Here is a 23508-nt window from a genome sequence, read left to right on the forward strand (position 1 = left end):
GGAACTGATCCGGAAGCTCGCTCAATGTTTACTGCTTAGTGCTGCATACATTTGACAAAACTAAACCTGTGCAACACCCAACAGAAAACGCCTACACGAAAATTCCTAGTAAATAAACTCTATACTTTTTGCATACGGCAGACAGTCGTAGAAAACATCCATACGATCACTTTCATGCAGTCATACCCTAGAAATCTTATATCAACGGTCCTGTTGATGGAAATGGAAATTACTGTAGGCGAAGCAACGGGACGCTTGCTTTCTGAAACTATTTTCAGGTCACTGACTCTCAAACAACAATGGGAAGCCATGGTTTGATAGGTCGATTATTAACGTCACATTTCAAGTACGGGGGAGATAATCATCAACACAGCCCATACAATGGCAGCATTAAAACTATCCCGAAATTCTGTGACTCATTTACAACTTTTCTTTAGCTCGTTCATCGGCCACGATAAAGTAACTGAGAATTTTGAAGCGGCAGTCCTTTCTGTCAACCAGTGTTGTTCAGTCGGCATTTCAGATGGTTCTGAGAGTATGAGCTATTATTCTGTCTCGATAATATATATATATATTGCTAAGGTATTACCAAGGTCCTTATCCTGATAACTCCATATTTTGAAATGGAATTCGTGGCATGTTGAAAAAATACAGTAAGGAACACTGCTCCGTTTTCGTTTAGCCTTCAGTGAAACCCCGAACTCATTGCTTATAAACTTAATGAGTGTTTTTTGGTACGAATTCCCACTTGCTAGGGTGCTCAGTCATTTCTAGTCGAGAGCTCGAATAGGTCTCTACTTTCAAAGACAATAACTAACATCGGTCAGTTTCAGTTTACTGAAGTTTGCAAGTTTATTTGGTGTATGACACTAGTCAGACTCAGTATGATAGACTAAGTTGTGCAAATACGTAAAAACTTTTCTAGTTTACGCACTGACTATACCCAAGCCAATACGACCACGAAAATACGTAAAATGCTTCAAACTGTTGTATCCCTTTTCCTGAATCCTACAAAGCATTTTTAAATTCTTAAATAATGTTTTGTTCCTTGCGAATATAAGTTTCATGTTAAAGTGTGAAATGGCTTTGACTAGTGTATTTGACATAAATAGAGCTTCCGCTCAAAGGAGAACGGGAACGTTAGCAATATTCCAGCCCTACCGAGTTAGAAACTTTCACTTTCTGTTCCATTGTATCGTCTGTGATAAATCTGAATAGCACTGCCAGATGATCCTGCACATAGAAAGGTTTTTAGGGGTACCCAGCACAGTGTAATCCAAGTTTACGCAAATATAAAGGTTAATTATATTCACAAGACAGAAACATATTCATAAAATTAAAGAGCATCACTGCAATGAGCCGCCGAAAATTGTGCCCACTTACGAAAAGTAAGGGGACGAAACATGCTACACTTATCCAATTGGGAGCCCGCTGCTATCTTCAAGTTCATATTTCAACTGTTGTTTTGGATGTACTCATTCTAGTGGTCTTTTTAATGCAATTCAGGGAGGGACATCTACGATCTACGATGCCAGTGCGTCCATACTCCAAACGACTGGGATAAATAGCTGTCTAAAATGTGAGGGTGACAGGTGGTTTACGCTTGCCTAGCACAGAATCACCACAGGACCCAGTGAAAAGTATGTAAATGTGCTTTGACCTGCAGACAGAATGAACTATTCCGAGTGATATAACTGGAAAGTCCAAACGTTCAAATAATAATTTTTGCTCACACAAGCCATTCTCTTCATTCGTCATACTGCATTCAGTTTCCTTTTGTCACATTAGAAACAACGAACGTCTTTTGAATGGTAAAGCTGGAATTCTCTGGTTTTTCCTAAGCAAGGCCAGTTATTTTTTTCATTCATTCGTGAAGTGTATAGAAGTAAAGATTATCCCGTCATTAGGGCCTTAACCAGTTCGATTGAATCCAACAAAGTCAAGACGGTTCATTCTTGGAAAGCTTGCTCCAAATGGAGTAATGTATTTGACTTTAGAAATCACAGCAATTGAAATGGTCCAGGATCCAGGGTTGGATGTAATGTGATCACGTACACTGGGAAGTAGTTGACCGTTGAGGAGGATGTCCATTTCCTCGCCAATTTTACAGATCTTTTGGATTAGTAGTCAGAAGAATCTTGAATTTCCGTCCAAAAATGCCCAAGCACGCAGGATTTTGCTCCTGAAGACGGTGGTTTTACCACCAGATAGCGTGGAATAGTCTCCATGGCGGGAACTGACCAAAGGAAACCATTTTTCGGAAGCTTGAAAGCTCACATTGTGTTGGACATCGTTATAAGGAAGACAAACATGCGTAAAGAAAGTACACTGAACCTAATTATAAAGCCGCTACAAGAAAAAGTACAGACTTCTTATTACGAATGAAATCGCACGTGCCCTGCCAAAAAGCCCCATTTCTTCTCTTTGTTATCAGTTTGTAAATTATGTTAGTGGTGCTCCAGCAAGCATAACTTTGTCAGGTGCCCACCCTGTCAAGTTCCAGGAAGTGAGCATCGTGGGTCAAAATGCATTATCATCAGGTTCAGTTCAATGGCGTATTTCCAGGACAGGAAATCGGCATGTGTCATCCACAACTGTCACATCTGATAGACGTTTCAAACTGATGTAGAGCAACTTTTAAACCTGATCTATGCTTGCGATGTGCTAAAAAAGAAGCGGTATCAAACCGTTTCTGGACAGGAGAACATATTGGAGTACCCATCGTCACTCGACAGACGAGCCTATTGGTGCATAACAGAACAATGCAAGTCTGGGAGAAATATCATTTGTCCATGGTTAGTCACTCTTAACCTTTCCTTTGGGAGCAAAATGGCAGATGGTGGAGGCACATACTTGTGTCAATGGGCGCATAAAATGTTTGTGAAAACCGCTGAACTTTCCCTATAATAGAACTGGCGATTCATTATGCAACTACTGATCAATAAACACGGACAATGCAGGCAAGTTCTTATTCATCAACCACATACTTTCGACAACACTACCTTATGGATACCCTTTAATTTTCTGGGGTAGCTTATGTGAGGTTTATTTTACCAGATGACCTGGCACAATTCCAGTAAATCTATTGAAACAAATGTTTACCACATGAACTCATTTCACACTCTTAGTAACCTAGCAACCTTGGATGTGCATGCTTTAGTGATCTATCCCTTTATTCAATACAGAACGACACATTGTAAAACTAACGGTGGAAAATATTAGCAAACAAAATGCAAATGCATCCTATAGCCACAAAATCATACACCGCAACAGTGAACTAATACTATTAAGGACAGCCTTAATATAGGGTCCCGGTTAGTGCTGAAATGCTGTTGTGTTCACAAAATCTGTTTGACTGATTAGAGTGCATTTGTTTCAGCTTAATGTTAGACGAACGACTTTATGTAGGCCGGTGAACTTACGAATGTGACATTTGAATTAACCTCATGACCGTGAGTCTAGTGGTAACTGAGTTCTCTAAAGAAGCAAACCACTGTTTGCTCCACCACACAGCTATCACAACACGGCTAATGCGTCATTTAGCTCGGCCACATTCGGAAAAGTAAATCAGTCGTAGGTCACTACCCGTTTCTCTTGAATTCTAAACAGGCAATCGTGATTTTACCACTTGGCCAGAGTCAGTTCGTGTACCTAGGTTTACATGGTCATATCAGTTGGTCACCACACTCTGAGGTTTAAACGTACGATCAATCACATTTTTAGCTCTATCATTAGTTTTTTCGCTTACTAATAGTTTCACAAACACCTGATTGTTGACTCATGGATGTTGATATATCAGCATTTAACGCAAAGTGCCAGCAGTGTCGAACAGTCAATCTGAAATTAAGTTTTTAGTCATGACGGAATGAAATTTTTTCAGATATTTTAAGGCAACGAACTAAAACGATACACTTTCTTCCTTCCCACGTTTTTTGTGAACAGTCGGGGTTCTCTGCATATTCCGTCTGACTTATCTTATGTAACCAAATTCCTAGGTCATTCAGGGTTTGCTCATGCACTGAAGGTGATAACAATAGTGACGAATTTCTCTTCGGTTAGCAGTTGGCCGGTTCTCATTGAGAAAAAAAGGTGTGTCAGAATTTTCATGAGTGATACAATCAGGATATAGATTTTACGGGCTGTTAAACATCTTAGGGATAGACTCTCCCCTCCCACGTGGCCTTCGTAAGTATGGTTAGCATTTGAGCCTGATGATCTACCGCATATAGACTTGCATATCGGTGTTTACTTCGAAAGTGCGAAGTGGTAGCTGTTATTGTGAAAGTTGCGTCCAAAATGGGCTTTTCAAACAAAATAGTTTATCAGACTACTAAGGAACAGTCAGTTACATGATTCCCATGGAGAACCCAGCAGATATCAATCCTCTGAAACAAGAATTTCTTTGATAACCATATAAGCAAAATGTACTCAGCTGGAAAAGCAATCAGTTAGGCGTTTTAACCGAGATGTATGAAGATCGATCGCCTATCGATCCGAAGACGGACTTTCTTCTTACCGCGACACTAATGTACCAATGACCAAACGTGAATTCAGTATCATTATAAATCAAAGATCCTTCTTGCCTTAATCCATTAGATGAAATCCGCCAGGAAATCTAACATCTTTAGGACACCCACGTGGATACACCCAAAACTTCATTCTCTCTGGACGAATCATAACATGTACCAACCTCGAATAATTCACGAATTTCTTGCTGGTAATAAAGCAAGGTTAGATTGAAGCTTTCAATTTATTGTGTGCTGACCGGGTGCTGCATCGAATTACGCGTTTTGAATACAAGAAAACTGAGATGGAACCGAGGAAACCGCAAATGCAACAAACGTTTTTTCTGACTGCAGGACTTCTAACTACCTCACAAATTCATGTCATCTTTTGTAGGCCAGTAACTGAAAAGCGCTACCCAAAATACCTTCCAAACTGCATTTTATGCATGGGTTATCACTTTTTATGGCATGTTCACTGAATCCTATTCGCTTTATTCCACGTCACTCCCTTGCCTCCAACCGAATAAGGAAATCGATTACTGTGCGTGGGTTCTCTGCGGTTTTCATAACTGATTTTACCCCTATGATGTCACCTGTTACCATATTGGCTCCATCTTGTATGTGCATCAGAAATGGAACAGCCGAGTTTACGGACATTTCAAAGGCTGACTAGCGTAGGGGTTTCCTACCACTGTGTGATGAAGGGAGGGCAGCTAAAAACTGTCAAGTAGATTAAAAGACGTTGTCTTAATAACTGGGTAGCCATTAAGTAAACAAAACACCGGCACCGTGTGGTAAACTTGCATGTGTATAATTAGCTCACGATGTCCTGTTAACGGGTCATGAAAGGCTCAAGCACAGCTAATGATGTGCTTTTAGTTTCGAGTGCCTGTTCTGATAAGTAATGGACCATTCCGAACGAACAACGAATATTTAGGATGAACCATAAGATTACTCACAAGTAGTGAAAAGCCAATAACTGCAGATTCCAGTTAGGATTTAGGAGCAACTTGAGACTGTTGTGCAACGGTATGGAGTTTCCACTCTCAAATATCGCTTCCAAAGTTATGATTGCGCGCCTTGCTGAGCGTTATAAGGGCTATATTTTCCATACTCATGTTGTTGTCTGAATATTTGTGACCAGTCATATTGCTCTCAATAGCAGCTCCGACCAGATATCGCATACGTTACTGAAAGGTTGTAGTATTAGCTATTCTCTCTTTACATTGCTGGAACTACTCTGGAATGTCACACAGTTCGCCCTTCGCAGCTCCTCTTTTAGTCACATCTAAATCAGACATTTTGCAGTACGCCAGCTAATACAGTGAAATCAAAAACTTAAGATGTCAACTGTACCCAGGAAGCATGCAATGTCGGTGGATTTTGTATCTTCAAATCGTACCCAGCATTCATAAAGACAAACTATACAAATAACATTGTTATAGCCGTCTTATGCATAATATCCATTGCTTATCCTCGAAAAATTAACAACAGGGGATCTGAGTGGCTTGAGTACATGAGCAACAGTAGCGGAAATTCTGTTGTCTCACAAGGTTCATTTTCCTACAATCAATATTGTATTCTCTGGTTTAAAAACTTGTTCAACCGACCACACAGCTACATGAGGTTCATCAGCTTCATAGAAAGATACTCATTGTGGACTGTCAACACAAGCAGACCACTATCCTTCTGTTCTTATCCAAAATAATACACACAACGATTCCGCAGAATCAACAGTAGTTTAACGAGTGTGATCCACGGAGGCTTCAAAATAGAGTCCCGTATATTTTAGACCGCAGTTCCACAGAACAGCACAGACCAACAGCAATCTGCATATAGTCGCATCAAGAAATCGTACACTTCAGATCTGAAACACCTGTACCAAAGTATGGTATTGTTCACAGTCCGAAGCAAGCATGATGCTGAAACACCTTGAAAATCCCAATGTGCGGAGATTGCAGACCAGTCTGTGAATGATTGTTGAGGAACACAAACATCGTGTAAACCAAATTAGCTTGCAAATGAGTGTATATTTGCTAAATTCATGCAATTTGGTTTCAAGTAGAACATAAGGTTGACGGAAACCCGGGGACCGCGCCTACCTGATGAGCCCCAAAAAGGGTGAAACCGGTCGTGGGCTGTTGACGGATTTTCAGCAACCTTATGAGTAGTACATTACAAAGATATACATGTATCGCGATATCTCGAATATCGTAGCGACTGAAACATGAGGTGGCCTGGTGCAGCACATTCAGTTGCCTGAGAACATCACAAACGAGAGATTCAGCTGGGTTTAAGGTGAGTTTCTTGTTCTAGTCCAGCATAAGATGAACCCTCGTTAGTTGCATTAGCAATTTTGTAAGGCGATTGGAGCTTCCACAAATACGTTCACTTGCACACCAATTTGGTTTCGGCAGCGGACTCCCCGCAACGTAACTGAATTTCTCTTGCGTGATATCACGATGTGTCACATGTTGTACTAACTGAAAATTGAGGCTGTCTCTGTGCGGATAATCCAGCCAAAGAACATCATAAATGAGAGCATCAGCTGGGTTTCAGCTGAGTCTCTGATGAAAGCCGAATTCGTGGGTAAACGAGTGTACTTATCGAATTTGGCGCGATTCGGGTTAAAGTAGAACATGAGGTTGACGGAGGTTTGGGATCTGTACATACCTGACGAGCTGCAAGAACAGAAAAATCGTTTGTATACTGTCGAAGGCTATTCAGCGACTTTGTGAGTAAATTCTTCCTGATTCACGTACCTGATGCTGCGTTAGCAACGATCACTTGCAGCAAGCAAAATTGATTAGATGGACAACCATGCAAGAGACTCACTGTTTTTACATATACACCTATTTTACCAGGTGCATTATCTGGACTACCACTCATTTAAACGGAAAGGGTTGGCTCCAAAACTATAAGCTTACTGAAAAACAAAACAACCAAGTTTCCAGCAACTGGGAGTTTTGTCTGTGAACTCTACTTTATTTGGCTCCGTAACTACGAAGAAACGAATCGGGGTCTAATTATCTAAATAGGGTCAAGACCAGAAAAGTGGTAACCATGGTTTGACGAAATTAGTGTACGTCTTTCATCGGACATATGCTACAATTTGAGAGCAGGTATCCTGTTTGCTTGTTCACACAGCTGTTTGCCTCTGGTTAGAAGTGAAATGGTTTTACGCCCCGGTACAGTAGATAGCTACTGCCAGACTGCGTAGGCACGGGGTGTAAGCCATTATCACGTGCAGCACCATATTCTAAGTCAAGTGAAAAATCAGGGCTCCTCTGGGAAAAATAAAAATGTGCTTGCGACACTAAAAACTAAAAGGATATACCTAGCACCGACTCGAATAATTCAAATAGAGTCTTGAGAATTTTTGTTCACCTCTCCATTTTTATGGATTATTTACAACCCAATTATTTAATAGTCGTCGCTGTTTTAAAGCATTAACGTTCAACCATACCGAGCTGGTCCAAGAGAAAATTTTTCATGGCATTGCATTGTTATGGTTGTGTTTTGGGACAACTAAGACTACTTCAAAGTTAAATATAGTATGAATTATGCCCAGCGGTTTTTTCTTATAAGAAATTCAAAATTATTTTAGTGGGTGACCCACTGAGCATAGAGCAACGATATCAACGTCACATCCAGGCACACAAAAGAAGGAGAAGATTAAATAATTTACCCCGATAAACTACCTGACTGTCATGCTCCATCAACATTTTGAAGGAAGAGCAGGTTTTCTGAGCAAATAGTCAAACTGGTTTTAACACCTGTTTAGAACTTCTAAGTGTATGAAAATTCCATATTATTTACGTCTAAAATAGGCTTTATATGTAATAGTGAAGCTTTGATTTTGCCAGCAGCGACAGTGAAAATGCGTTTGCTCTCTTTTTATGAACCAGTCGCATGTCTACAGGCTAGATTTGTTCCGAATACGATTGACAATCTGTCATCCGTGGGGATAATCTTGTCAGCTGAGTTGCATTGGGTTGTATTGTATAAGTAAGAGTAAATAACATCAGCATAGACGTAATGCATCAGTTATATGATTGCTGAAAACTCTTTTACAGCCCGCGAACGGTTTCACTCTTCTAAGGATTCATAAACCAGGGATTCAGCTGTGTTCCAGACGAGTCTCCTGCGAAACCGAATTGGCTTGCAAATGAGTGCATTTCGCTAATTTCTTGCTATTGGTTTTCAAGTGGAACGTAAGGGTGATGGAAACTCAGGGACGGCGCTTACCTGATAAGCCCCAGGAAGAGTAAAGCCGTTTGTAAGCTGTCGAAGAGTTTTCAGCAACCTTGTGGGTAGTTTCTTTTATGAAAATAATGAGTGCATTCGCTAATTGCTTGCTATTGGTTTTCAAGTGGAACGTAAGGGTGATGGAAACTCAGGGACGGCGCTTACCTGATAAGCCCCAGGAAGAGTAAAGCCGTTTGTAAGCTGTCGAAGAGTTTTCAGCAACCTTGTGGGTAGTTTCTTTTATGAAAATATACTGCGATAATTCGAATAACTTACGAACTGAAACATGAAACGGCCTGGTGCTGCACTTTCAGTTGCTTAAAAGCATCATGAACTAGAAATTTAGCTGGGTTCAAAGTGAGTCTCCCGCAAAATCAAATCGGTTTGCAAATGAGTATATTTCGCTAAATAATGCCACATTTGAAGTCAGCTGACAAAGTACCATTAACGAGCATGAGAAGTTACTAGGCCGACCAGGCAGCCTTTCGTCGATAAGCTCTCTGAACGTAACTGATGGGAAACTTCAGCATGACAAGACCACCTGTGCAAATATTCACCGAATCCCTTGCCCCTTTTTCTTCTAAAACCCCATTACTTTTTTTTCTCGATGGGCCCAGTCATTCACAACAGATCAAGCCGACTACTTTGTTGCTCTGGCTACACAGTTCAGGTTGCTCGCGAAAACTCCCTCACTTAAATTCACTATTTCTTCGGGATTAGAATCACAAGAGAGAACGAGCTATGATCTTGAACATATGTTGACGTAGTAGAGCACTTGCCAGGTAACTTTAAGTAAAATCCATCGATAATCTTCTGCAAAGCAATGCTACCTTCGTCTAAATTTGGGGGGCAATACTCCCTAATGGAGATTAGTGAACCCCTTTCTTGACATGCTCCCTTAAACACAAAGAGACTACCATGTCCATAAAACACACTCAAAACTAACTTGAAAGTTTTATTGCACGTTGAACAACACTTCGCCAATTGTGTTAACTGTTGAAAATTTCCTAATTGGCTTAATTTTTAGATTCGCCGACAAAGTCCCGCGGACTATGCAGGATTACGTGAAGGTGACCACGTGTTGGCTATCAACGGAATGGATGCGCTGGATATGTCGCATGCACGAGCGGTACAAATCATTGACTACGCATCATACAACCTAGAAATTATTGTCGGGAGGTGAGCTGCCGCTAAATTTTAAAGTTTAATAGGTTACTACTTTGTGTTCATTCAGGTACAAGTTTGAGGATGTTTTTTTTGCAAACACACCTTGCCTTTGGTGTTCAAAAGCGCGTCGTTCTCAACAATCTTCAGGGGGTTTATGTATCTACCCCTGGATGCACCAGGGCTCAGTGTTGGCATTAGAATCCATCTTGATCATTAAAACTCAGCTACTGATACAGCCGGGGATATTCATTTGTTTGGTTCATCCAGCTGAAGTTTGTTACGTCTTACAGTGGTTAACAAAGCTAAAATGTTACAGATCACGCATCGTTGGTGGACGGTTAGTGGTTGCAAAGTCTCAAAAAAAATCTGACAGATTAATTGCAAGTTTCAAAGTGAGTCCAGATAAAAAATTGTAACTCACAAATTCTAAATGCCATGCGGAGCTCCTCGTTAGTGTATATCTTTTTGTTTTCTTTAAGGGATATCGATAAAGAGAAAACTGTCCCTAGATTCCATTGAATTTTGTAACTTTGTTCCCCAAAATTGCTTAGACCTGAGGATCCATATAAGAATTACAACAGCCTGTCTGGTCAGCCAAAACGGAACGTTCAACTCATCCAAACCCTTGTAAGTGTATGGACGATTAACGGTTCTCTACTTCATGGACTTTCAGTTACACATTAAATCTGCAGGTTAACTCGGAAGTATTTTTGCACCAGCATGCGGTGCATAAATTAATTAGACTAAAGTAGCGATTCGTGATAATCTGTATTTGATTACGTTACTGCAGTGAACAAAATGAAATTTACTCAAACAATTTACCATGATACAGTGACACCGTAGTTCTTCAGGCGCATACAAAGTTCAAAGCAGTTTGAAGCCGCTCAGAGATCCGGAAATCAGAGTTTGCCGACTGAAGATAAATTATGTTCAGACCTAGGGCTAATTTGCTGCACTGCATATTATCGTTTTTTTAAAAATAGTCACAAACAGACAAAGTAAATGCAAGCGATGGATATGAAAGGGTTACAGGAGGATATTAGATAAAAGGAGGCGTCCCATTCGAAGTCGTGCCAACAACGATTTTGGTCAGGCACGATGGATTCCAATGTATGTAAAAATGTTTGGTATGATCAGCATCCGAAGAAAGGACGAACAATGCTGAATACTATTCAAGGCGTGGTAAGCGTTAGCACAGTCAAGACTTGCAAATCAGACACAGTGTCCGTCATACTGGGTTTGGTGTGAGATTAAACGGCATGAAGTTACACTCAACGCCATCTGCCACGCATAAAAGTGTTGTAAGCGTGCGCAGTGCCAACATTGGCGAGCAAACAGAAGTCACCGGCCGTGACTGTCTCAGTCCAATAACAGTTGTGGAGGACTGAGGAGAGCATATCCCTCGATAAGAGTTGATCATCGGTTGGTGGACTAAAAACTCAATATCACAGTCGGTTACACGTTGGGCTAAGGTTACCGCGAGGGAATATTCATCAGCACCAAATTTCTGCATCTTCTCATTTAACAGTCATTCAGCGCCATCCGAGATTATTCTTACGTCTATCACAGTTGCTTGGTGCTCCCAATATCGATTAGTTTGGGCTTAATGAAAGACGTCGACGTAGGTTGTCTCATCTCCTCAAAGATGGTATATCCCAGGCGACGGAAGCGTTTCACAAGCTACCCTTGCAACCCGATCATGATGGGCACATCTAACATCATGCGTAATTCAAAATGACTGCTAAATATGCACCAAACACTCTGGTTGACCATAATTCCCATAAGTGAAGATTATCTGGCTACCATGACCACGCTGACCGCGCTTTCAACTGTCGTCTTAAGCAGGTTGCATCAGAGCTGGATACTGCGGATAAATATCCAAGAAAACATCTGTTTTGGAAGTGTAAGCTATTGGTCCGTGAACTACGACCATTAACGCTGTTGTACAGTAACCTCCATCCTTGGTGTCCACGCATGCAACACGGACTCGGATCGGAACGCTGAGATCCTGAACAATCTTGCTAAATGCGGTATAATTGACCACATTGCACAGAGCATGCCCATGGATAAGCGGAAGCTCTTCTATACACGATGTCTGCCACATCGGATTTGTTTCACCTGGACTTGGGATACCATGTCACCCATGTTGTTTACCGACGTGGACGTAGCATATGGAGGTGTCCTTCGGTAGAGCTAGCACGAATGTAATTGCCCAATGTAATTGTTCAATCTTTTCAGCCTGTTTTGTTGAGCTCCACCGAACACAAGCGAATAAGTCAGCCTCTGTATCGGGTATTTCCTCGTGATCTCCATTCAATGATGCGTCTTCAATGGGACAGGCGTCAACTCATCGAACAGTGAAGAGGAGTGATGATTGATGAGCGAAGCAAATTGGTTTTAATGCGACCGCCCCACAAATCATCATCGCTTTTGTCCTTCAAACGCCGATCTTCATACCAGCTCTTCCCAACCTGAGCACATCAGATTAAGGCTGTTTTGATTAAATCTTACCAGCGCAAAACTTAATTGAGCTTTTCGGTTTTTATGTGTACTCGCAAAAGTCAAACCAGTAGCAATACCTCGGTGTCAACTGTCGCTAAGTAATTCATCCTAATAGTACTCCCTATCACCATCTAAACAGATACATCAGAAACAGTGCAATATTAAGTATAACCTTTTTAAATAGTCAAATACTGCGCAACACTTTTGGAGTGCATAGCCCGCGATAAGTGAATTTTTCGTGAGGCTAGCTGCCATTGTTCGAGGAAACAGGCAGAAGTGAAAGGTGGTCCAGTTGAAGAGAATTTCACCAACAAAATTGAGGTACATTTCTCAAAGTAAATACCGTGATACACTAGGTGTTGTTTCAGTGACCAAGAGCACAATGTTTCTCCCACTGCTGATTGATAAAGCTTTCGTAAGATCTGTGCAAGCAGACGCTGCGGTTCCACGGGTTGAGACAGGTTTTCTTAAGAAAATCTTTTCTCATTGTTTCCCGTTCGTTTTCAATTCCTCTATATATCCTAATGGGTCATACAACTCGACCGAAATGAACTTTTGAGAGTTCATGAAAAAAGTCCGCACACTTGAGGGGTCATTGTCCTCTAAATCTGCTTGACCTCATCAGTAAAGATTTAGTGCCCAGCTGAAGAGTGTTCCTCGCTAGAAGCCCAGCATACTCTCATGAGCAGTGACCCCAAGTAGACTCATTTTAACCATTTGGTCTCCCCACCCAACATTTTACGAAAACTGTATGCCATGAGTGACTGACACCTGCTTTAAAAACTAGTGGAATTAGATCATAGTATGTTGACCTGTTTTTCGCGGAGTACATATGGAAATTCAGCCGTTGTGAAGGTGAGACACTCCGAATGAGTTGAACAGATCATGTTGAAAATGGTTTGGCTGACAGAATCATTAATGGCAAATGGTCGTGCATTCGTAAACTTGCTTGCCTGAGTAGGCATGTGGGATAACTAGGAGCAGTAGACTTTCTACTTTGCTCAGAGTACTGATGTCGGGCGGATGTGATCACTGTCATTTTACTTACGCGTGATCCCAGATGACCGATCTATTATTCCAGTTAATGTAACGGCTGACGCCAATAAATGTGAACAAATTCACACGGTGTATGTGGACGTACACGTGGCAACAGGAAGCCATTCATCGCACAAATATGAACCTAGTTGGATATGCCTGCACACGTCTGTATAGGAAGTATCAGCTGCCATGTCCCTAAATCGTGACGCCTGATAGAGATATCATTTTCCATATGGAAAATGGAAGCACTTAATTCAACACCCGTTCCCTCATCCCACATCCACCTTGTGGTGGCCACCCATTTGAAACGGAAATTATTTCCCATTGTTCTAGTCAGTAATGAATACTCTTTTAACCGATAAATTCAGTTCAACATTCATTTCTTTTTGTGCACAGAGTTCTAAACGTAAACCGAGCGTTGTTTGAGCTCTTTCGTTTGTGTGTTGCGATTAGATTGCCCATTATTTGACGAGTGTGTCAGAAATAGCTTTTACTCGAATGAAGGAATTTGCCGCTAGACTAATATTGCATCCAGGATCCGTATGAGGTAGCACTCTACATTTGTTGGTATTAAAATTCTCCATTTAGAGATTATGCCCTGTAACCCTAGCGAGTGTGTTTCGGTAATTCACAACATCTAGCTTGACTACCTTCCTTGATCACTTCAAATGAGGAATAGAAAGTGAAAGCAAATGTACTGTGAAAGGTGGGAATAACCGATTTTCGGTACATGAAGTAGTGCAGTACAGAGCATATTCTCTACATATAATTTGGTCTTTTTAGCCGAAACGACAAGAATGTCAACGCAGCCTGTGGAGGATAGTGTGCCTATTCTGTGCCTTTACGGGTAACAAGCAGATATATGAAGTGAACAGAAACGCACCCCTCTGTTCACATCGGAGAACACTTGCCTAAGTCACTAGTCAGATCGGCCAATAAAGTTCGCAAAAGCGTCATCGCAAAACACACTAATGATGTACCACACTGCGCTGGCTTACGGAGTAATTTCCAATGGTCAAACCAAAGAACCACTCTCGCACAAGGCAGAGACAGTGAACTTTCGACGCCTCAGAGGGAACCTTTCTGTCCAGAAGGATACGATACTGTGCGGAGCCTCACTATACGCCCTATGTCAGGATGCTTGTATGTCTGGACTATTACTTATTTCAAATTAATCGAAAGGACTCGTTGCTTTTCATCCATCATTTTGTTCTTCTGAATATGCTTCACGTTTCCGTAGTTGTTCGCTATTCAGAAGCCAATGCAAAATGGCCGAATGCTTGTCTTCTCTGAGTATTGTTTAGAGCTCCTTGGACACTTTTAAGACTAATTTGGACAGTAAATGAGTGCTCAGTTTGAGTTAATACTTAGTTTCATATCTGAGTGCTTAGTTTAGTACTTACGAACCTTCTGGCAGACTGCAGCATATGCTCAGGTACGGCAAGTGAATCAAAATTCAAACATTCTTCTACATTCGAAAACTTTGCTAACTTATACTACGTAATTTATCTAGATACGAAAGACTTCAGAAAATGGAACGCATTTATTTGGATAATCAGGCCTTACGATCAAAGCAAAGGCCACAGGAAATTACAACAACAGAGCTGCAGCTGTTCTGGGAAAAGGAAATGCCACTGAAACCAGTGAGAAAAGCCTGGCCTCCACCCCAAGAAACCGTGATTATCCACCCACCCCAGCAAACTGTTCGGATAGCCCAGCCACCACCTCCACCACCACCACCGCAACCCGTGACGATTCACATACCAGCCCCACCTCCAAGACCACCGACACCAGAGAATGAAAGACTCATTATTCCGAACGATCCCGATGTGTCTCGGCTATCGGTTAAACAGCTTATGCGGGAATTCAATGCACCACCGATACCGCCCGAAGCTCGAAGTGAGTATCGTATAGACACGGGTTCCGATAACCACTGCACCTCACTTCGTTAGAAAATTCTTATACAACATGTTACACTTATGTTTTAAGATGCTACTGAGATTCAAGTGAGATTCTAGTAAGGTTTTAGTGAGATTCACCCATGCTTTATGTGCAAAGAGCAGTATTAGCTGAGTAAACACCAGTCAGCTTTCTAGTAGGTAGTTAGAAACACCATGGATTACCGTAAAATGTGTGCACAATGTTTTCTAACATAATGGATAGTTCGGACAACGTTCATCTATGTTGTTCGGTTAAGTCATGAGTTTAGTCACTGTCGTTTCCATAATTTGTGTTAAATCACGGTTCAGCCAAAGTACCCAAACACTGGGGAGAATTGGTTTCTTGGTTAAGTTTTCCAACGGCCATAAAACTAAGGTGAATTCCTAAGAAATATTAACGAACCTTCAGACACAAACTATTCTTCAAGTGCACATTGTCTAGACACTTTTTTTCTGCCAATGTCTTTGTTTCCCATAATCCGGTTTTAACGTATCAGTGTTTAAGAAAGATATTAACATTGGCACAGGTTTCCCTACTGAGAAGTACTGTCACCCATAAAGACTGGTTGATTGACATGTATATGGTGAATAACACGTGTTAGTTTGACTGTCCGCCTGATGCAATTAGACAGCGATGAATCAGATCCCTAAGCAATAACCAAGGGATGAATAATGGCGCCCAAATAAACAGGAAGAAACATGGAAGTGGGAGGACGATGCCTAAAAAAACATCGGTACCATGAAGGGCCTTAAATCCATAGATTTGCTTTTTCCGTGGCGTTATGGGTCGTTAGTGAGTCCAATCACGTTACAGAATAACACTTACAAGTGTCCAGCTGCGTTTGTCATGGATAAAATAGAATAAACTTTCCTCTGGTTCAGAATATGCTCCGACATGCACTTGTTCACTCGGCCTTAGATACAAAACATCACAGATTAAACTGTATCGGGTAAATAATATGAAATTCTGCATTTTATTTAGTATTGCTGCGCGGCTAGAACAACAGCAGCTTCACCCTCAACTAATGAGCATACGGTCGGTTTTGACTTAATATAAAATAGTAAACGGTATACATATCTCCCGTATCGAGTGTTCGCGCCCCAGAAAGACCGGAGTTTGAATAGCTTTTATTCATTTTGACTGCTTTTCATCCGACAGTGATGATTCCGCGGTCTCTTTTTCCTGTTTTCTTTTGAATCAGGAACTAACTTCAATGCTATAATGTATTCACTGTTCGGTTGACAGAAGGCAATACGTGATCTCTTTGAGACCTATTTCCATTTTGTATATCAGATAAGATGGGTTACGCTGCAAAAGTATGATTTTCAAAGAAGGGGGATTGATACAACTAGGCAGATTTTGTGACAACCGCTGGAGAAAGGAGTAAAATGTTTTGAGTATATTCAAAATAAGGAGCGGGGTTTTGATAAGTGGAGAAGAGAATGAAAGCGGTCCATGTGAGCTTCGAACGGTACGATTTGTTGAATGAGTACTTAAAGCTGCCATACTGCAAATAGAGTTCATCGGTTTGAGGATATCTCGGAGCGTTTTCGTGTTCGGACTTTGTTTTAAGGACTATGCAGGATCTTAACTATACTCCAGTTAATAGTGTTGGTTCACGTAAATCATACTGCTTGATGCGTCATTCGTCTATCGGATTCAAGCATTAAGAACCGCAAGATATTCCATAAAATCTATTGTTGAGGACAAAGCTTCCGATTTCTATCTAAACGGGTGTGGAAACATCACCGTAAGTGCTTTTAATCTCACGCAACCGTCTCTCTGCTGTTTTCGCGTTAGTCATCTGCCGTTGCACCACCGACGTGATGCTTGCGGTCGGCACAGGCAGATAAAAAGCAATCATTTTGATTGTCTGGCCATTCTACGGTTTAAAAATTTTCGCTATGATGAACTAAAACCGGGGAGTAAAATGTGATTCCATTTCATCAACGACAATAAATCTCAACAATCCGCAATAAGCAGGTTGTGAACACTTGGCAAGCACTCGAAATGACTGCCTGACCATTACACAATCAATTCTTGGTGCTGACTTATGTTAGTCAGCAGACAAAGTTGTTTCTCCCAGGAGCTATTTGATACAAACCAACCAGAGAAAAAGCAACATCTCACAAGAAGAATCTCACCATACGATTGTCGTCTCTTACTCGTTAAAGTCCCTGGAAGTTGCGTGCAGCCCTCGATAATCGTGTATGTTTAGGATGTAGCATAACTGGATTCCAGTTAACCATAGCCAAACGGACTATCTTACTTCACCCTAGTTGAGATGGTAGACAGTCACCTGTGATATACGCAAGATAGCCTCACGGCTCTATCATAATCACACCAGTTGCACTCAGCAGGGTTTATCATACCGCAGCATGAACCACACAAACCTCCAATGGATTTCAACTCTTTGAATACTCGTACTGGATGATGGGACAACCATGACGAATCCATCTGCACACAATAATGGAGAGTTACTCTAAATTTCTAAGGTCGCATTGCATCCGTCTGGAACATTTTTTTCAAAACTTTGGCAATAAATTTATCTGAAAGGCCCGGAAAAGACAGTATTTTACGCGTAGTCTACCTGCGTTCATTATCGACTGCCCGGGTTTCCCTGTGTTAGACTGACAGTACTGCTATGAAGCCCGCTTTTCCTTGAATACTGTTTTTGTGTGATAACTTCATTGCCGATGAAACTTATATTTTCAGCTTGGAGTAGGTGAAATAAATCCACATCCGCTGTTTCGATGGGTATTCAGCTACCGTTGTCGATAACGAGGACGTCTGCATCTTCTGCCGTTCGGTTGTTTTCCTAAGGTCACAACGCTCAACAGTAACGAGGTTTCAAAAAAAATTGTGACCATGGAACGGCTGCGTTTCAGTGTCATTTGGTGCGTCCTTTGCTGAAAAGTGTCTCTGACGAAATGCATGCTTCATTGAGTTTCCGAATGGGAACTGTATTATGCAAATAGGATTCGCAACGTTTCCATGATATGTCAGGCGAACTGCCGTATGAGTGATTGCTTCACACTTGGATGCTTCACTGCATTAGCAGCCTAATGAGGTTGGTGGAATGAAGAAGCGTCTACTGAATCATGCCGTTATTTATTCTGGTCGTCTGACAACAAGATAAATGGTGAATGATTCAAGTGAATCGCAGTCTACTCGGTGCCACTAAATCATTAAACTGTCACGACCATCTGATAAGCAATAATCTGGATGTATTGAGTGGCCTATACTAAGATAAGTGAAGGTAAGAAGAACTACGTACTGATTATTCATCACCTAAACCGTGAATCAGTAGTACTGCAACCGAAGTTATGGTAAAAACGTGTACGGTATGGTGTGGTCTGGTATTCAAGCAGACTCACTTCGGGTTCATTTTGATAACTCTTATCCAGAATAAATCAGAACTTTTTTGTGGCATCGGACAGCAGGAGCAGTGGCCTAAATAACGCAGCCTTACTGCTCAAGATATAGAAATGCTTCGTTCGTGATGCAGTGCAGCCTGTGGATAGGATAAAAAAAGTTAATGTTCAAGAACGCTTTTTCCCAATCGACATTCAATGCTCTGTTCAAATCGCGTGGAACAAGCCTAGTGTTTGTTGCGTAAAATTAGGCTGTTTGACAAGGGCGCAAAAATTAAAAATTCCGGTTAAACCCTGAATTACTGCAGTCGTGGCTCCAAACGACTTGTGCCTATGATGTTTCCTGCGCACTAAAAGTTCGATCTACATGCGTTTGAAAAGACTGAGCTAAGGTTATCATCCGCAGTGAGTCTGAATGGGAACCCACTTCAATGCATAAACGTAGTCCGAATCACAGACTCATTTTTTCTCCTTCCTAGAAAAGAGCTTTCAGCGTGAAACACCCTTTTATTCTTCCATACTGATGGATTTTAATGACGGCAATGCCGAAGTAAAGGTCAAGAAACACAGTCTCCTCATTAGAATGGTAAAAGCTGATCAGTTTATTCCCGTGTTGATGATTGGTATTTTAGTGCAACCAAGCAAGTCGTTCTTACCTATACCAAAGAATAAATGTGTGCATTCTATTTTTCACTGGTGCCCGCTGGTGAGCCATTTTACAAAACTCCAGTGCAGCAGAATTGGGAGTATCATCCACCCGTTCTAGCGAACCCAGATAATAGATTATGGACCGACGAAACTGTCGGTTTTAGCCACAACTGTGTGTGATTTTTTACAACTCAGAATCCTTGGCTAGATAAGATTTCAGATAGTCTATCGTGAAGCAGTGTCGGTTAAAGTGCAACTTGAAGATGTAGACCAACAAATACGATGGCTGTCTGACTGATTTTGCAGTGACGGCTATAGCCAGACCGTCGGGGCTAAGAAAGACCCAAAAGAGAAGAAAATCTACCTATTCCTTATCTAAAGTTTTGAGCATCGATTAGCTAAGAAAATTAAGTTACAACTTTGTTTTTCAGTTGATAGTTTTCCGTTTCGTTTTCAATCTCGAAACAGTTTGATAACAAAAAATATTCTCTGCATTGTGTTTAGTACAGTTTGTGCTATATAACACGTTCTTTCTGATCAAGCAAAGTGCAAGCAGCAATATATTCCGAATTTCGTACTCCCGAATAACACACTGCTTGTAAAAGTGAAGGTTCGTCATAACCAATATAGCCAAGCCGGACGGCATGGAAGTAGCCTCCTGGGCAACGTATTATATGCGTTAGGTTTAACCGTTTGATTTATTTGTTTCCTCCGCGGTTTTCACTGTTACAAAACCGCCCATTATTGTTTATCTATGGCTGACAGCCCTTTGCCTGTCGAATACACGATCTTAGGGCTCACGAACTGTGGTAACCTACACGTTCACACGTCTTCCCTCTGGTTCTGTGCCCTAGTTTATTGACTCGAGGGTTGAAGCACAGGACTGGATTTCGGAAATCGAACGGTACGTGAATGTGGCCACTATTGCACTACGTGACAGAAAAAATCGTGGCCGTTTCCGATCAATGTAGTTTCCCATTTCGGTGCTGGCATAAGGTGCTCGACTCTCTACGACACTGTGGACATTTTGCACGTGTCACTTTTGTTAAAACATGTAGGCTACTCCTCTATCTTGTTTTTCTCCTCACTATAAGACCTTAGTTGAGTAAATTTCCATGATGTTATGGATGTATACCTTTGATACTTATAACCAAAAGTCAGTTTCAGGTTGAAAAGTGTAAGTGACAGGCTTTCTTTGGTTCCGTTCTCCATCTCATGTTCATGCTGCTCGTTGTACTCATCGCTGCACCTGTCTTCGTTATTTTAAACTCACTGGTCGCAGCTTTGGATTTCAGATCCCAAGACAGGATACCGATGAAACATTTGGAGCACGGGCTATGAGTTCCCTTATAATTCTATGCTATATGAATCCTTGTCGAAGTTCCAAGGCTAAACTGACTGAAGGAAATTCATAGCTGACGATTAATTCTAAGGTGTTTAGTATCAAACTGATAATGGCCATAGCAGTAGGTATTGAGAATTAACTAGGGAGAGCGGTTTTCTCAGAACGAAAGAAGAACAGGATGTAGGGCGAAGTTATGTTCTGGCGAAAAATCACTTCACAATGTTGACGCTGAATACCACCTGTGGAAGGACGAAGGCCTTCGCTGCGGAGTTATTTATTAGAAAATGCCAACTGACCGGTTACAGACCATTGGACAGGGATGCAAAACTCTCATTTGCATCTTATTTGCAAAAACTGGATATCCATCTTCTCCTGAACGCATCTCCTTGAACTTTCCTAAATATCTATTGACTCCAATCATTCCTCGCTCAAATCCAAGCAAATGTTACAAAGCGACTCCACAAATTCCGCAACAGATCTCTCCTTTTCAAGAGACGCAAAGCGAAATTCCACGAACAACACATCCTACTCGCGTGCCTCTTCATTAGTAGTATCACTGTTACACCCGTATAGCTAGTTGTGAAATTAGCAACAAGGGTCAGTCCGAGACTTGAAACTATCCGTTTTACATAACAATAAACAACAAGTGTATTAGCATCGCTTGTCTAGAAAAATCTTTTGGCTCCATACATGAATAAAAACCAGATACTGCCTGAACTCTCTAGTTTCAGCTACCACTGTAAATTGAAAATGCATTTCGAGGGACGGTGGTCAATGTCAAAACAACGGGTTATATGGACTAGGGAAGAAATGACTGCAAAATCCAGGGAAAGCTGGTGGAATTCGCCTCTTCCTCATTTCCCCAGAAAATTAACTCCAGGTTTTCTACATCTCTGGTTTCAAATACCGGAAACGATATGACTAAGAATAGAGGGCATGATGGCATCTCTACTGAAAATCAGTGACACAGCCCAACTGTTGATTTGATTCAACGATCTTCACGCGCCTCTGAATAAACAACATTGAAAACTGCACTTGTGGAAGTAATTTGGAAGGTACATCCGCTAACATGTGACTAACATACTAAAATAGTTGTAACTTAGACCAGTCGGTCATCATGATCCTGAAGAAATGGATGGGTATTGGTTGGTTGACAATAACGTGTTGTCTGGTAATACTATCGACCGCCAATCTTGGCATCACACAAGCACGAATATGTTCATCCATGAAGGCATAGCAATTTGGGTATGGTGGCAGTGGCACCCTCACCTCTTGTTCGGGAAGACCGGTCATAAACGAATATTACCAACATTTAAATGTATTGCCAAAAGGCTGTCTAGGATACGCTGACAGACCCCCATGGGAACAAAACATAGGTCCAGTACCTACATCATTTGTTATGTACCATCTAGAATAATTGCAAATCGACAGGGGGGTGTCAAGAAGATAACGGTGTGAAAAAAACCGTACTGGACTCTCTTCAGTAACATGCCGACCAAACGGGTCTGTGGGTGGTTGATTTTTTGGTAAGCTGTCAAATATGGTGGACCCAAAAATTCAGTAAAACCATAGCGCTGTCAAGTCCAGTGCGTAGTTGTTTACTTCCCTTCTCCTGCCTATCAAGCAGTGACAAAATTTTTGCATATACTCATTTGAAAGCTGCATAAAGTGGTGTGTGTCAAACGTCGCCTAAATTTCAGAGAATAAAATTGCTCCAATGTAAACATTATTATTTTGGTTGTAACTCAGATCTGAAAATCTTTTATCGCCAGGCGTTGTATTAGAAGGATTTCGAACAAACAAAAACTTAAACCCGGATAGCATTCTAAAACCGACATAATGAGTAAATCAACCAAACTAACTATTGGACTTTGCGGATTTTGCCCAATATATTTATCCATTTTTTTAAATTTGGAAATCAAAACATCTTTCTCAGCTGCTCACACCAAATTTCGCTGAATAATCTGGGTTTCTTACGACATCAAAAATTTTCTCCCGTCTCATCAGTCCCTTTGATTAATATAAAATCAGTCATTGGCTAACATTTTTGTATTTGTTACTCCTAAGTAAATTCACTGATTATGTCACGAAAGTTGCCCATGCAAACAATAAAGAAAAAATTAAATTGACCTTTGCGACGAGTTCTAGAATCTAAAACTCGGAACATGCTTCACAATTCTTCGTCTTCTTTTCGCAGAAAAAAACTATGCCGATTCCTCCTTCTATTCCGATCCAAACAAATATTACCCAACTGTCGAGGAACAGATTGAAATGGCGCGCAGGGTGGCCGACAGCTTGCAGGACCCGGAAAACTATACCAAGGGGGTCAATATGTTTGAGAAACAGCGCATTAGGGCGGACAAGCACGTTCGTGAGGGACCAGATCCAGAGCCCGACCCGATTGAAGAGGTGAGTTCTAAAGGTTACGACAATTTTCTGGCTGCCGAGTTGAGAAACTTCCACATTTCTTCCGACATTTAACTTAAGATACTCCAGCAGGGGCAAACGGCGCTTGACAATGAGTTATATCAACTGTAAAGAGTTGCCAATGCTTCTGATATCAACATCTGTGGAAATCCAAATCCTTCGCTGCTCGTCAAAAATGTCCCATGAACATAACGTCATGCTGAGTCTGTGTGGATCTGGTGCTTAAATTGGGATTTTATACACTCTTTCAAACTACTTGAAGATGCAATCTGATATATAACGAGCAATCAAGTGGGTAGAATTTGACATTTAA

General features: G+C 41.2%; 1 protein-coding gene across 1 annotated transcript in view; it reads left to right on the forward strand.

The window, feature by feature from the left end:
- The window catches only part of T265_00461 (hypothetical protein), a gene marked incomplete at both ends in the record, with an annotated part of 48357 nt that overhangs the window by 1203 nt on the left and 23646 nt on the right, over positions 1-23508 (forward strand). The window contains 3 exons of the mRNA XM_009164234.1: positions 9781-9932; positions 14974-15359; positions 22966-23177. Coding sequence (XP_009162498.1) covers positions 9781-9932; positions 14974-15359; positions 22966-23177 — 750 coding nt within the window. The remainder of the gene's footprint in view (positions 1-9780; positions 9933-14973; positions 15360-22965; positions 23178-23508) is intronic.

Source organism: Opisthorchis viverrini, assembly GCF_000715545.1.
Source record: "Opisthorchis viverrini unplaced genomic scaffold opera_v5_4, whole genome shotgun sequence".
Classification (NCBI taxonomy): domain Eukaryota; kingdom Metazoa; phylum Platyhelminthes; class Trematoda; order Opisthorchiida; family Opisthorchiidae; genus Opisthorchis; species Opisthorchis viverrini.